The sequence below is a fragment of the Pseudopipra pipra genome, chromosome 7 (assembly GCF_036250125.1).
Source record: "Pseudopipra pipra isolate bDixPip1 chromosome 7, bDixPip1.hap1, whole genome shotgun sequence".
NCBI classification, from domain to species: domain Eukaryota; kingdom Metazoa; phylum Chordata; class Aves; order Passeriformes; family Pipridae; genus Pseudopipra; species Pseudopipra pipra.
In genome coordinates, this window is record NC_087555.1 from 22,335,702 (window position 1) to 22,350,886 (window position 15,185).

Below are 15,185 nucleotides of genomic sequence, written 5' to 3' on the forward strand. Positions count from 1 at the left end.
TCTTTATTGTATCTCTGAAAATAACTGAGGCATCTACTAGCAGAAAAAACAATTGACAAAAAAATGGCTCAATTAGGTTTGCATAATTGTTTGTTGTTGAAGAGTAGATTGAAATGAAAATAACCAGATGAGTGTCATTCAGTGAATTTCTGAATGCTATCGTATGGTATGCAATTACAGAGAGGATTTTAAATATCTAATGCTGTTGCTGTTTTCAGAGACCATTATTTGAGTGCTGTAACATGGGTGACAGATGAAAGGATTTGTCTGCAGTGGCTCAGAAGAATTCAGAATTTTTCAGTCCTCACAGTCTGTGACTTTGAAAATGCTAATTGGTCATGTCCACAGGTAAGAAAAATTAGGTGGAAGAGTTCCAATGACAAATGAAACTGGAAAGAAGTAGAGTATATCTGTGTGTTTATCTTTGTAGAAATAAAGCCTGATGTAAAATAAGTGTAATTGTAATGGGATTGTTTGTTTTTTCTTAGGGAAAACAACTTACAGAAGAAAGTACAACTGGCTGGATTGGCAGAGTGAGTGTTCAATTTCTAAAACTGCTACATGCTAAATAACTCTGATAATTAAGAAAAATTCATAGGAGCCTCTTGCATTTTGCAGTGCCTCTTTTGTGCAGGTCCAGTCCTCTCACTTGCTGCATTCTACATGTACAGGAAAAAATGTTCTCAAATGGAGCTGCTGTGCCACCCTGCCCCCTGAGTTTAAGCTTTTTTTGGGGGGGTGTATGGGGTTCTGAACTCTCAGGCTGGGCTGACAGTGCAGCATGGGCTGGAGCTGTAACCATGTCCTCTTTGACCTGTGCATCATGTTGACAGGACAAGGGGTAATGCTTTAAATTGAAAGACAGTAGGTTTAGATTAGATATTAGAAAGAAATTTTTTACTGTGAGGGTGGTGAGGCACTGGAACGGGTTGTCCAGAGAAGCTGTGGATGCCTCATCTCTGGAAGCATTTAAAGCCAAGTTGGATGAGGCTCTGAGCAACCTGGTCTAGTGGAAGGTGTCCCTGCCCATGGCAGGGGGGAAAGAACTAGATGAACTTTAAGGTCCCTTCCAATCCAAACCATTCTACGATTCTATGATTACATGTTCAGCTTGCCAAAAAGCATAGCACCCTTTCCAGACTCCTTTTGACTTCTGACCTGCTGCTTTGGTAGCAGTAGGTAGGGGGGGGAAATGCAGGAGCTAGGATTCAGAATTCCCTTTGTTCTGGGGGAGTTGCCAGCTATGCTGGTTTAGCTGCTTTCCAGTCTTCCTGCCACCTCCAGAAAGATCTACAGAATAAAATGTATAAAGAAGCATATCCTATAACCTTTGAATCGTATTAGAAGAAAGGCATAGAGAACAAAAGTAATTTTTTAGTATTTTAGATTGCTACAAACTATTCCAGGTTCTCATTGGGGTTACTTATTTATTTATTTCTCCCCCACATGAAATAGCCATTGAAGAGAAGTGGGGACAAGACGTATATAACTGACCAGATTAAAAATTTCATATGCTTCTGCCAAACCAGTCACTGCTGTCTGAATGATGCTTTCCAAGCTGCTTCTCAGTCCTTTTGTACATGGTAGAGAGTAGGCACCTAATGAACTACACAGAAGATCTGGGGGAAGTGAAGCAGAGATGCAAAAGTTCAGACTTGGAGGGAGAAATGAGTTTCAGAGTTTTTGATGAGAACACAGAGTACACTCCACTCCCGCATTTTCCACACACTGATTATGCTTTAGTCACTAATTCACTTTTGAAGTCAAAAATGAGAGTTTAAAGAAATGCAAAGAGGGAGGCAACAGCAGGGATGAAATCATCCGCAGTATGAAGATGAGAGATCAACCCACCTGCTGTCAAATTTGATATGGAAAGGAAGGCCTTAACGCTGACACATTTTGCTTCTCTGCAGCAAAGGCTTCACAATTAGACAATGTGATGATCAAGCTGCAGACTTTGTAAACAGTTGTGCAAAATGAGAGGGCAAAATGCAAGTCTGTGCCATCAAACTAGGTTGTTGGTTTTTTGTTTCTTTTAAAGAGACAACCCACTTCTTAAGAGCTGTTGGAAGAAAGGATAATCTCACTGTATGATTCCTGAATTTGAGAAGGGAGTGGAGAGTAGGGAGAATTGAAGAGGGGATAGGCAAGGTATATTTATTCCTTTCTTTTCTTTTTACCTATTTAGGGATGATAAAATGATACTTGACTGATAAGGAATATTTTTATACATATGTGAGATGTATATTTACACATACATAAGTACATACAGATTTAAGTAAATTATATATATGTGTAAAATATAGACATAGTACTCTCTTTGTATCTGTAATGGTTTTTGGTTTTGGTGGTTTGTTTTTTTTTTTGATAGAGATGAAATTACATTTAATGTAAGAATGCTCAGAAAAGCCTGTGTAACTGTAAAAGGCTTCCAGGTCATCAGCTAACTTAGAGCTTACCAGTTGAGTTGAAGGAAAGTCACACTTTGAAAAAGCAAGACTGTTATAAGGGAAAGGCTAGCAAAATATTCAACAGGTTACTTTTTGCAAAAATATTGCTTGGGAAAAAGGAGAGGTTATTTGCAGCACATGGGTTAGGAAGATTTAATTTCTGTCATTGCTTACTGAATGACCAAAGGCAAGTCACTTCAGCTTTCTGTTTCACTTTCCGTTTCAAAATGGGTATAACATCTCAGAGGCAACTGCGTTGTGTCAGTTGTGTCATTTTACTCGTTAAAAATCTGATTTTAACATTTTGATCCTTTGGACATTTATCACAGAAGTATCTTTTATTTCACTCAGCTCAGTTTCATTCCTCTCTTTCTTTCTACCATGTGTAGCACATTCAGATGGCATCAATAGAAGAATTAGTTTCTGTCACTCTCAGTTGATAAATGGATAGTTCCTTCATGAAAATATCATTCCAATTTTAGTTCCATGTCATTCTGTAATCACCTACTTACTAGCAAAATTTCCTCTTGGAAAGCAGCTTGGGTTTGGGTTTTTTTCAAGAGAGCTGGACATTTTTTACTGGTAAGCTAAAAAACCAAATTGAGTTCAAAGAATTTGTTCACAAACACATTTTAAAATGTAAAATTCATGAGAAACATGTATTTGCAAAGTTCACATTTTTATAGGTTACAGCTGCACTGGACAGAATAAAACAGTGACTTTGAAAGTAGATACACATATTGTTTCCTAAAATGGTAAAAAAATAAGAACACCTGAAGTACTTCAGATTCAAGGGAGGGGATACAGATCACTACCAGGGCCAATACTCAGGAAATTCTGCTGCTTAAGGAGCAAGATAATATTTTAAGTGTGCTTACTTTTAGGGTGATGGCTACGGGTTCTACCTACTAAGTCAGTAGGCAAAAATTTTTGCAGTCCGTTCAGTGATGCATTGTTTAAAGTATTGAGACTCACGGTTAGAGATATCAAAACCTACATTTATTGTTTTGGATCTAGAGTTTTGTTTTTTGCTTTAATAGACATCTCTCTTATGTTCAAGTTTCAGCCATCTGTCCCTTACTTTGCACCCGACAATGCTACCTACTACAAAGTCCTCAGCAACACAGCAGGTTACGAGCACATCTATTACATAAATGGCTCGCAGGTGAGTAATAATGTGTAGGACAGTCAGTGCTGGCTTGTGGTTCTCCTGGTGATCAAGAAGCTTCATGTTTTACTTTTTACTTTGCCTTCCCCCCCCCCCCCATTTCAGGATCCAGTACCTATTACTTCAGGGAAGTGGGAAGTAATCAGCATAGAAGCTGTAACAAATGACTTTTTGTAAGTATTTGTAAATAAGCTACTAATTCTTGTCATAAGGGCTGTTAACAAGGGTCTAAACAAGCAGGGATGGAGAACAGGGAGAAGGTGTCATTTAACTCATAAAAAATCTGATTTAAACATGTAAACCTTTAAATGTTGTAAGGTACTGTAAATATTTTACCAAAACCAGTATGTTTTGCTTTTATAGATACTACATTAGTAATGAAAACGGTGGAAAACCAGGAGGAAGAAATCTCTATAAGTAAGAAATTTTTTCTGCAGTGTGGTAAAACAGTTGTTAATGAAAAAAAATAAGAAAAAGCATTGAAAATTTAAAGATTGTGAAGTTCAGTCTAAGGTGGGATCCTCTATAGGATATTTAATGAAAATCGGTGTAAGACTATAAACTGCAAAAATAATGAAAATATTTTTCTGTAAATTTAGTTAATAAAGGCAAATTGTGAGAAGAAACAACCAATCCTCAAGCAACAAAGCCCCAAAGAAAACCTCTCATGCTTTTTTTACTATGATTATAATTTCAATATTAATTGAACTCAAAAGTTTAAAGTCTGTTTTCTCTAATCTTTAAATCAGTTAATCACTTCTGAATTTGAACGTTTCATTCAGCCATCTTATTTAAAAAGCATATATTAGTTTAGCATAGCTTAAAAAAAAGTAATCTCTGAAATGAAGCTCAACTACTTTGCAGAGTGCTCTTGGAAAGCAGTCCAAGTTCTACTAAATGTGTTAGCTGTGATCTGAATCAAGAAAGATGCCAGTATTATTCTGTGTCCTTCAGCAAAGACGCACAGTATTATCAGCTAAATTGTCTTGGTGAGTATATCCGGAATTAATTGACATAAACATGACTCACAGATTAGTTGGGTGGGGAAGTTCACTTCATCAGGATCTTGATATGTACTGCTTAACAATGATATGTGTTGATAACACTGGATAAATTCATTGGCAGTGGAAAAACATACTGCCTCCTAGGCTCAAAAGCACCTTGACAAAAATTACTAGGGTAAAACTTGTTAGTTCTGTCTGTCAGTGGACCTGAAAGAGCTGCAAAACACTCCTGTCCAGTGCACATCTCTTCAAGAGCTGCATGTGGAGCTCTGCCTGCAGAAGGAATTTGGAGGCTCTGAAAGCATGACTAGCAGGAGGCTGGGTAAAGAGCAGTGCTTCATGTGTGGAAATAAAATTAAGATACATAGTGCTGGTCAAAAAAAAAATCCAAGTAATGTAATCAAGGTAAGCAGTGGGACTGTAGTCTGTCTCTGACCTGTAAGTGCTTGTGCTAGGTAGTACAAGGGATAAATTAATCAAAGGGCAAGAAAAATGAAATCTTCCCTTAAATGTCTTTAAGTTGAAATATATGCTGTTTTCTAAGATGCCAAGATCTTCCTTATCTATGGGCTAGAAGGACAGACAGCAGAGAGGGAATTGTTCTGTGAGGTTGTAAAAATGGGTGAAGACTACTGCTGTGGTCTCGGTGACAAGGCTTACTGATTGCCCAGCCGTGGTCCACAACCTATGCCTTTGCTAAAGAGTGGAATTTCAGTTCTTCAGTACCTCACAATAATGTGGTTCATCTGCAGACAGTATGAATATTTTGTGGGATCCTGTGGCTTGAATTTGGGCCCTACTGAGTTAAAATCCAGCTTGAGAAGACTGGAGGGAAATGAGTTCTGAGCTTTTATGATTCACCTGTTACCAATTACTTTATGAGAGTTGTGTTTCAAGACAGCATGCAAACATGAAGGTTTTGTGCCCAATTAACAGGTCCTGGCCTGCCCATATCTACTCTGCACAGAAGCAGTGATGATCAAGGTATGGGATTGTCTTTAAATCTAATTTGTGTTGAGCCAGAAAATTGCACTGTAAATTTATTTTAATTTTGTTGTCATTGCTTAGTATAGTAATAAAAATGTCAATTATAAAGGGTAAATTTAATTTCAAATAATTACCAGAAGAATAAATTATATAGCTTGGCATACCTTTATTCATAATTTATTTAATATTATTTTACATTGTGCTAGAAAACAGTGAGTAATGTATGACTTATTTACTGGATAACTGCATTTAGATTAAAAACAGAGAAAAGAGCTTTCTGGTTCCTAAATAACTGAAGGAAAACTATATTGTAAATATTGTAAACATTGAATCTGAGAGGAAAAACAAAAACTGCAATGTAGGTTGCTGTCATCTCAGATTGAATACTTAGTGGTTCATAATTAAAGAGCTTATTTAGAGCTTATTATAATTAAAGAGATTATTTGAAAATAATGTATTTAATCTTTGAATCGTACTCTGTTATTTAGTCCTCAGATACTTGAAAAATAACACTGAACTGGAAAATGCATTGAAAGATATTCAGATGCCTTCAAAAAAATTTGGCTCCCTTAGTGTAGGTGGATACAGTAAGTTCAAAAACATCTTTTACCTTTCTATCCCTTTTTCACCAAGTGCTTCAAGGTCTTCTGCTGAAGAGCATGACAGAACAGATGGGTGTAGTGGGGATTATTGCAGTTATTCAGCACTTAGAGGCAAGATGATTTTTTTTTGAAATCCCAAAATATTCTTATCTAAAATGTGCTTTTTCCATAGTGTGATATCTTGATGTTTTTGCGATGAAATGGCTTAGCTCCTTTTTTTTTCCTTTATAATAAACTGAAAAACAGAAGTCTCTAAGACCACATTAAATAAAAAAAATAAATAAGAGAAATGAGGGTGGGGCACAAAGGTCATAAGCATCATTGAATTTAAATTACATTATAAAGTCAAGTAGGTCTTAATTTACAGGTGCAAGTTGCTTTGGTTTGGGTTAGCAGGTTGGGAAAGTGGAGAAGTTCAGTTACTGTGAAAAAAGCAGGCACAGTTTAAATGGAAAAGCTTGAAAAAACCTGTAAGCATCATTTCAACATCACCTTTGGTTTTGTGTGAGGGAACATTCGGATTGAGCAGCCACATTCTTAAAAGCACACTCATGCTCCAAGACTACATAAACCTCAATATAGACTATAACAAAATGCTAGAATATTAACTGTTAATGCTTTGGGTAGAGAGACATTCTTGGTGTGGTCATAGGCTGAGCAACATCAGATAGACCAGCAGTGGAAGGCCTGGTACCTGTCTAAACTGTTCTTGCTCCAGCCTTTGCTACTAGCTTTTCTTTTCATGACAGACTTCCTCTTGATAAAACGGATGATATTCTTAATAAAATTATATTTTACAAACCATATTGGGTTTGGTCAGTCATTGCTAACTGTTCCTTTTGATACCTCCCTTCTTTCACTGTTACCTTATTTATATAATAACTCTCTTTATCTTTGTGTTTTCTGTCTTTTATTTCTGTCACATTTTTACTAGGGCTAAAGATGAAATCTTCCAGGCAAGATGGAGATTTAAAGATGTTCTTCGTGCTATCAGTTGTATATTCACTTTTTTTATTCCTCTTTGTTCTTACTACTTCATGTCTTCAGGGTAAAAGCTTTTGGGTAAGGGGAAACTATTTTTAATGTCACAAGTAGGAGAAATAAATCCATTTATGTAGTCCCACTTCAAGTTTCAAGTCTGCTTACAAATCCCTTTATGTAATTAAAGAAGAAATCCACCCCTGTGACTACAGAGTACACAAAAAAATTAAAATTAGTATTTTAATGTGTTCAGTTTAGATTGGTACTGTCTGATGCTTTGCATATTCATATCTGGGCAAATTTCTTTAAGACTCGCACTCTGACTATTACTGCAGTGTAGTCCATCAGCATTTGCTTTGTGGTTCCTTTGCAGCACCAGTTCTTTTAAAATTCATGAGTGAACAATTGAGCCATTCGGTTTGCAAAACTTAAATGGTGCGCATTTAAAATATTCAGCTAACTCTCAGCCAACTTGGGTGGAAGGAATAACATGGATGGAACCGGAATAAGTGTTGCTTCAGAAATAATAGATACTTGGCTATGTTTCTGAGATGCTTTACAAACTGTCACGCAAAGTCTATCTGGCAGGTTCAAAATATTTAGAATTGCTTTCTATTGCTGAGAGAGAAACTTTATTTTTGAGCCTGTGATAGATTTACCACTGTAGAGACATAAAAAGTTTTACATGTAAGCTTAGAATAATGTTACAAAACAGCATGTTGAGTCCTCAAATTTTATTGCTTTCTGCTATCTTAACTGTACAAGATTTAAAAAAAAAAAATAGACTAGCTAGGAACTTTTACCTGTATATATTAGGACAGTTTCAGATGAAACTGCTTTTTAATTTTTAGCGGACGGCTCAAATGTGCTCTCGTATGAATTGCAGTGCATGTCAAATTATTTCACTGGAGAACTGACCTAAGTAAAACTCTTTTCACTTTTAGACCTGTGGTATGAAATGTTACTGCCTCCCCATTTCGATTCATCAAAGAAGTACCCTCTACTCCTTGAGGTGTAAGTTTTCAATTACATGGCAATGTTGTGTTAATAATCACTTTCATCTACTTCAAATGCTCTTAATAAGATCAGGAAACACAAAACTGGCATCTTTTCTAATTACTTCTTGAAGTAGTTTTAAGACAGAATGAAAAATTGAGGTATATCCTAATCCATGGTGGATTCTTGTACCATAAGATGATGTAATGCCTAATGAGCACTACTCTGTCAGTGGCACTGAGGCAAATACATTCTATATCTGATTTAAAAGCCAGGATGTTAGTGTTAGCTTACCTCCTCCTCTGCTCTTGAAGATTATTAGAAATAATCTTCAGTGAAGTGACATTCCAGAACAAAACCTTGGATTAGCCTTGTATCCTAAAGCTGAAGTAGTGTGTGATGTTGCATTTTCTCTGTGACATTTGACTGTCAATTAGTGTTAACAAATGTCATCCTGTGGTCAGGATTGCATTTGCTGTTGTTTTTTCATAATTTCAAGACCATGAGCACGTGGTGTTTGGTCTGTTCTTCCTTAGGCACTTCTCTTCAGGCTGATATATTTTCTTCTAAATGGAAATTATTGCATTTTAGCTATTCATTGAAATAGAAATGTTAAGCTTTTCCTCTTTTTACAGAAAGCTGACTCTCTAAGGAAACTAACTGTTATTTCTTAGATACATCTTTATATAATGTAATTTGGTAGCACCGTAATACTTTTTGATATGCCTGTTGAACATTTTTAATGAGCAGCCAATGCTCTTGGCTTCTTAAGACTTGTTTTGGTTTTGATAGAAATTTATTGACTTACCTGGACCTTTGTCAGGATCACCTCTGCTTCACAGTGATCAGAAATTCCTTCAGAAGTATCAAGATCCGTAACTTGAATTAAAGAATTCTGAGTAGTTTTTTCTTTGCTTTTAAAACTGCTAAGAATGGGTTATAGAGCCATAAGATCATTCTTCCATTTCTTACTCTGTTGAACAGAGAATTGCAATGCACAGAATTTTACCATCAAGGCACTCAGAGTATGATTTCATATTGGACAAGTGTTTCTGAAACATTTTTAATGTAAAAAATTAAAATTATAAGGTTTTTTCCTTTTTATCATCCTGCATAAGAAAAAGTTTAGACTGATGAGACACTAGAAATGCAGAGAAAGGTACTATTCATTTTTCCAAGTGAAAGCTATTTGTTGATTTCAGACTTAAACCAAATAAACTTTGAGTGAATGGAACAGAAATAGTTAGAGAACATTACTTTGAAACTCAAGAAACAAAAGCAAATTTAGCCTGGATTTCTGATAAGCTGCTTAAAGTCAAAATAATGAAAGTTTCTTATTAGAGCAGAAAGCAGTAAAACAAGGGAAAAAAAGAATCCAGTCCGCTTTCTTGATTGGTTGAAGAAAAGCATGCTGCTTTCAGTTCCAGCAAAGCAGCAGTTTGGAGTCAGTCAGTGATGCTTTTCTTGTTTATTCGGTTGAATTTAAAAGTTTATCCTGCTTAAGTGGCCAAAAATTGTCAGTGATAATTGTATTTCAAATGCCTGATGTGAGAATATGTAGAGAGTAAATGCCTGAATTCTGCGGCACTTTTCACCCAGGTATGCAGGGCCTTGTAGTCAGAAAGTAGACTATACCTTCGACCTCAGCTGGGCTACTTACCTTGCAAGCACCGAGCAGATCATCGTGGCCAGCTTCGATGGCAGAGGAAGTGGATACCAAGGGGATGAAATTATGCATGCAATAAACCGAAGGCTGGGAACATATGAAGTGGAAGATCAGATAACAGCAGCCAGGTGAGCTACAGGGAAAGGTCAACACCTGCTCCTTCTTCTATGTGCCTATTGTGCAGGGGGGAAAAGGGTGAGGGTTTTGAAAGGTCATCTTGAAATTATTGGCAAAAACATAAACATAACATAAAGTCTGCATTAATTTTGTTCACTGAAGTGTGTCATTTATAGACCAACCATCATTTGATGCTTAAAAAGAGAGAAGAGTTAATGCTGTAATACAAATTTACCATATCTCTTTATTTTATGAAGAGGATAACTGTCACATTAGTAGAAGAACACGCTACAAAGGAACTTGGAGATAGAAGTTTTACTCCAAGCTTTTTGCAAGTTTCTGTTGTGGTGAAGTTACTTGCATGAAATACTCAGCTTTTACATCATAGTTCACGTTTATCATTTGGTTTATGTTTGTAGAACATCACTAAGCCAAACAATCACAGTCGAAATCTCTCAGAATAACAATGCAGTGGTCTTACAGGGGTTTCTGTTTGGAATTTTAAAATATCAAGGAGTTTAAACACATAGCATTTCACAATCTTTTTGATTTATTTTTTTTAAATGGTGACTGGATTTACATGTGTCAGCCTGTCCCTTCCTACTGCAATTTGATCGTTGTGCATCTTTAAAAAAGAAAAAAGACAAAGAAAGGCAAGACAGGTAGTGAAATCTAACCTAATACAATACAAATGTCAGTGAGTGTAGTTCAAGGGGTTTTAGAGTTCACATGCACAGATGTTTTTCTGAATTTCCTGAAGACACAAGTACCTGAATTATTGTATGTTTTCATACGCAGTTACTGTGATGAAGTGGGAAACACTTATTTCAACAATAGAAAACAGCAAATTTGATGGAAAACAGGCACGTCTGTAGAATGGCACATACTTGCAATCCGTTAAGTGTTTAATTATTCTGTTTGCTTTCAGAAAATTTTCAGAAATGAGCTTTGTTGATAAGGACAGAATAGCTATTTGGGGTTGGGTAAGTACTCAAATAATTTTGGCAGGCATATTATTTAATTGTAACAGCTGTTTGTTGTGCTTTGTGGGGGGTGCTGGAGCACTTCATGTGAGGCACCTCTGGAGTCACAGCACAATCCAACAACTGAACCAATGAAGCGCATTTTACAAACAGTGCCCCTTTGCAATCATTCAGGAGCCTTTGTAAGAGAAATTAGGACTACTAGAGGGATTTAAAACAATTTAAAGGGATGCTGCCAAGTTCCTCTGTACAGGATGAACCAACACTAAAAAGAAACAAAATCCAGTATGTATTCACTAGTATCTCTTTAGTTGGATGATTCATTTTTAAAAAAAAAAAAACGTGAAATTTTATGTGAACCAGCTGTGTGGCATGGTTATTATGGTACTTGCCAGATTTCTCTAATTTGATGCATCTTTAAAACCTGTCACAGTAGATGGAAGTGTTTAATACCATATAGATATCCCCTCAGCTGCAAGGCTAAGTGTGTATGCAGTGTTAGTGATTCTGGTACTGAACAGTCCTCTGTCCCAGGCTGATGTTTCGCTGCTTTTTTTGGTTAACAGGGAGAATTCTTGCATGTTCTGTTTAAACATACTATGTTTTAAGTATATGCAGGATTGTATGCAGGATCTTGAATTAAATTGCTAACTGAAATTTGGACACTGCTGGTGACAGGCACTAGTGAATAAATTGCTTGATGGCAAGATGATGATGAGGGTGCCTTTAGCAGCTTTTCTTCTGGATGTAAACACCTCTGTTATATGAAGTTGTGTAGTAGTATTAACTATAGTGGGAGAAAAATTCTTTCTGCAGAAATTGAGGACAATGCATTTGTATCTTAAGTCCTTATGAGCCTCAGGATGAACAGTTGGAGAGCATTCATCTTTGGAGCTAGGTTGGGATTATGCACTCGGAATACTGAACCTGTGGGCAAACAGATTTTCTTTCTTGAGTTTTCAGATTGTCAGCCTCTCATTGTCAGCCTGTCACTGTGTACATTAATTTTGTTTGCCATAGATTCATCAGTAATATCTTTACTGTGAGTAGGTTAGGCATTTATACAGGGGTTTAATTACTAAGTGCATGTGTTACTTTGGTGATCTCATTGGGTGGACCTAAGAACTAAGATGGAGCGAACATATAAGGACTATCAACTAAGATGCAATTCCATTTGCCTGTAATCTGGTTTCAGGACACTAATGAGATCCAAAAATTGCTCCTTTTTGAATGTGGGTGGGCACATTTTCCTAAATAATCCCTTCACAGTATCGTGAGGGAAGTCATTTGGGCGGTCGGTGAACGCATGTAGGTATCTCGTTGCCTGGATGCTCAGGTGTGTCAGATATTTACTCATCTGTGTATCAGGCTAGACTGCAAGTAAATTTTCTGTGTGTACTGAGGAGTGTGTTGCTGCACAGTTCCTCCCACAGACTCAGCAGAAGAGCCTTTGCTCCCAGTCACAGTCTTGCTCTTGACGCTTTGGGGGAGAGTTAGGGAGCGAGCTGCCATAGGCCTGCTCCTAGGGAACTGTAAATTTTTGGATGCCCTGTTGCAACTACTCATCAGGCACACTGTGGGACAGAGCTCTGCTTCCACCCACTCCCCCAGCACGGGAAGGGACACAGCGGTTCAGCAGTGTCTTGTTTCCTGTCTTTCACTGCTGCCTACGGTGCTACCAAACACTGTCATCCTCAGCTGAGTCACAGTTCAGCAGCGCTTGCGCCCTTTTTCCCCAGCAAGTTCTCATTCATCAGTGCCACAGCTGCCATGCGCTGTTTGATGCCTGTTTCTCCGACTGAGCAGGCTGGCTGAGATCTGACCCAAATTCAGAATGGAGTTCATTAATATGAAAAACGCTGAGCCTATAAATGCCTGATGAACTGTGTAGCAGATGGGCCCCATCCTTTCCTTTCCGACTAAAATAACAGCAATGTTTTCTTCTCAGTCTTATGGGGGATATGTGACCTCCATGGTGCTTGGCTCTGGAAGCGGCGTGTTCAAGTGTGGAATAGCGGTTGCCCCCGTGTCACATTGGCAATATTATGGTATGTGATGGCTTCCTCATTACAAGGATTCCCATATGTCTTGCAGTGCACACGCTGCAAAGTGTTGATTCATAGCACAGAACTTTGATTATCTACTAGATGCCATGTAAATGCCACTTGGTCTGTTTTTATGAACTTGTGGCTACTGCATTTCAAAATTAATTCAATTTGCTAAATATTAATTCCCATTTTAAAAAGTCAGATCCATAATTTCCAGCAATCTCTAACTTTTAATGAAGGCTAAATTATTGTAATATTTGTAATATTACCGTAATGTGCCTGTGTTTGCTTTGCAAAGCTGCCATGTGTTCTGATACCAGTATTGTGTGTCAGAAATCCATCATTAGGTTTTGCATCTTCAAAATGCAACTTCACTTACAAGAATGAGCTGTGAGGATTAGCATTGAACTTGCATTGTAATTTACTATCTGAAAGTAACAGAATAAGATTTGAAGTGTCTTAGCGTTTGGGGGTTTTTGGTTGTTTCAGTTTGTAAAATTTGGATTTTATAAATCTAATTCATCTTGAGAATAGCTTGATGTCAGGAAAACATGATCAAATGGGCAAGTCTGTATGTGCTTCAAGCTTATAGTGCATAATGCTATGCTTGAATGAGGCTACTAAAACAATTATATGGGCCCTCCTCCTGGATTAAAAAAAAAATATATATATAGTTATAAATGGGTGCTGGTACAATGTGACCACATTTTGATATTTTTCTGGTTTGGATTTGTCCAAAAGCATTTGAGAGAAAGCTTTCCCTGGCAAACCTCTGCTAAATAAAGCATAATTTATCATTGTGCAACTAGCGCAGAGGCTGTGTAATAGCTAATTCAGCAGATCAAATCATACTGCCAGGTATTAGCAGTAGTCTGTTGAGGACATAGTGATTCTTCATATTTGGGACATGAATATTATAGTATGACAGAAAATAGTTTTTCATGGTCAGGATCTCTCAAATTCCACTTTTAGTTGATTAGATAAAGGATTATGGAGGCATGCATATTCAACATGAAAAATCCTCCAGTGTGACAACTCTGATGAGAACTCAAATGGACATTAGAATATGGCAGCAGAGCTTTGATTGTATGACTTAAAACAAAGCAGCAATCTACAAAAAGGTAACATGGTGAAAAATATGTGGAAAATCAGAGAGACTTAATTTTTACTGTGTATAACAGAGCCAAGATGAATCCTAATTTACTACTACAATTTCTTTTTATAGATTTTTGGTAGTAAAAATTTAGATTAAAAAGCTAAGGTTTTTTTCAAATGCTCGTTATTTACTGCAACATTTTCAGTAATTTTGTAAGCATTACTGAAGGAATAACAATAGGGAAACACACAAAGTACTGTATTAATATTCAGCATTCAGGTGTCCATGGCAACAAGAAGATTAAATATTCTGAATAATGATGGTTACCTACATGCCTCATTGTGGAAAACGTGGTTGCTTTTATTTTGTGTGGTTTTTTTTAGTTTCCAGTATGCATTATTACTGTTTGTATTCGTAAAATTTATGGTAGACTGAAAATTAAGTAGCAGATTCTAATTTTGTTTTTTTTCTTAATTACAGATTCAATATACACAGAGAGATACATGGGCCTTCCTACAGCAAGTGATAATCTGCAAAACTATTATGTAAGAAAGAAATCACTTTATTTCGTTCTTTAGTGTTTTGTCTCATTTCTAAATAACTGTATTGTTCTTTAAACAGTTTAGTTCCTTCCCCATGGGAAGCAATAAGTTTGCTGCTTCTTTCCAGCTAGAACCATTGCGTTGTGGATTTAGAGGCTGTAGTCTCATGTGTTTGGATTTCTATGAGGCAGCTTCTTGATGGATGGTGTGGGTTTTCTGTTGTTTGTTTGGTGTGTTGGGTTTTTTGGTTTTTTTTTTTTACATTCAGTTCCATTTGGGTACTTTGCAGACTGTAAAACAGGCTGTAAACACTGTTTTATTTTAATCACCAAGAAACAAATTTGTTTTAAAATTTAATATGTTCGTGGGCAAACTCTGCTTTATCTTAGACATTTTCCACCAAAACAAATGTACTCTCATTCCTTCTGAAATGTAATTTTTTTTAAAAATGGGGATGTTAGAACTTTCCTGCTTAAGGTTTTTTCAGGGAAAGCAAAAGCTCCTCAATACTGGAAAACTTTGGCAGGTAGGCAAGTCTGTCTGTA

General features: G+C 36.7%; 1 protein-coding gene across 5 annotated transcripts in view; it reads left to right on the top strand.

The window, feature by feature from the left end:
• DPP4 (dipeptidyl peptidase 4) overlaps nt 1-15,185 on the top strand; it is an 80,186-nt gene that overhangs the window by 18,782 nt on the left and 46,219 nt on the right. For 4 of the 5 annotated variants that reach the window (XM_064661071.1, XM_064661067.1, XM_064661069.1 and 1 more), the window contains 13 exons: nt 219-348; nt 489-533; nt 3,511-3,615; nt 3,724-3,791; nt 3,982-4,035; nt 4,483-4,607; nt 5,559-5,606; nt 6,098-6,196; nt 8,137-8,206; nt 9,788-9,982; nt 10,900-10,954; nt 12,903-13,002; nt 14,579-14,643. In XM_064661071.1, coding sequence (XP_064517141.1) covers nt 219-348; nt 489-533; nt 3,511-3,615; nt 3,724-3,791; nt 3,982-4,035; nt 4,483-4,607; nt 5,559-5,606; nt 6,098-6,196; nt 8,137-8,206; nt 9,788-9,982; nt 10,900-10,954; nt 12,903-13,002; nt 14,579-14,643 — 1,159 coding nt within the window. The remainder of the gene's footprint in view (nt 1-218; nt 349-488; nt 534-3,510; nt 3,616-3,723; nt 3,792-3,981; nt 4,036-4,482; nt 4,608-5,558; nt 5,607-6,097; nt 6,197-8,136; nt 8,207-9,787; nt 9,983-10,899; nt 10,955-12,902; nt 13,003-14,578; nt 14,644-15,185) is intronic. The other variant, XM_064661068.1, reaches the window with a different exon arrangement.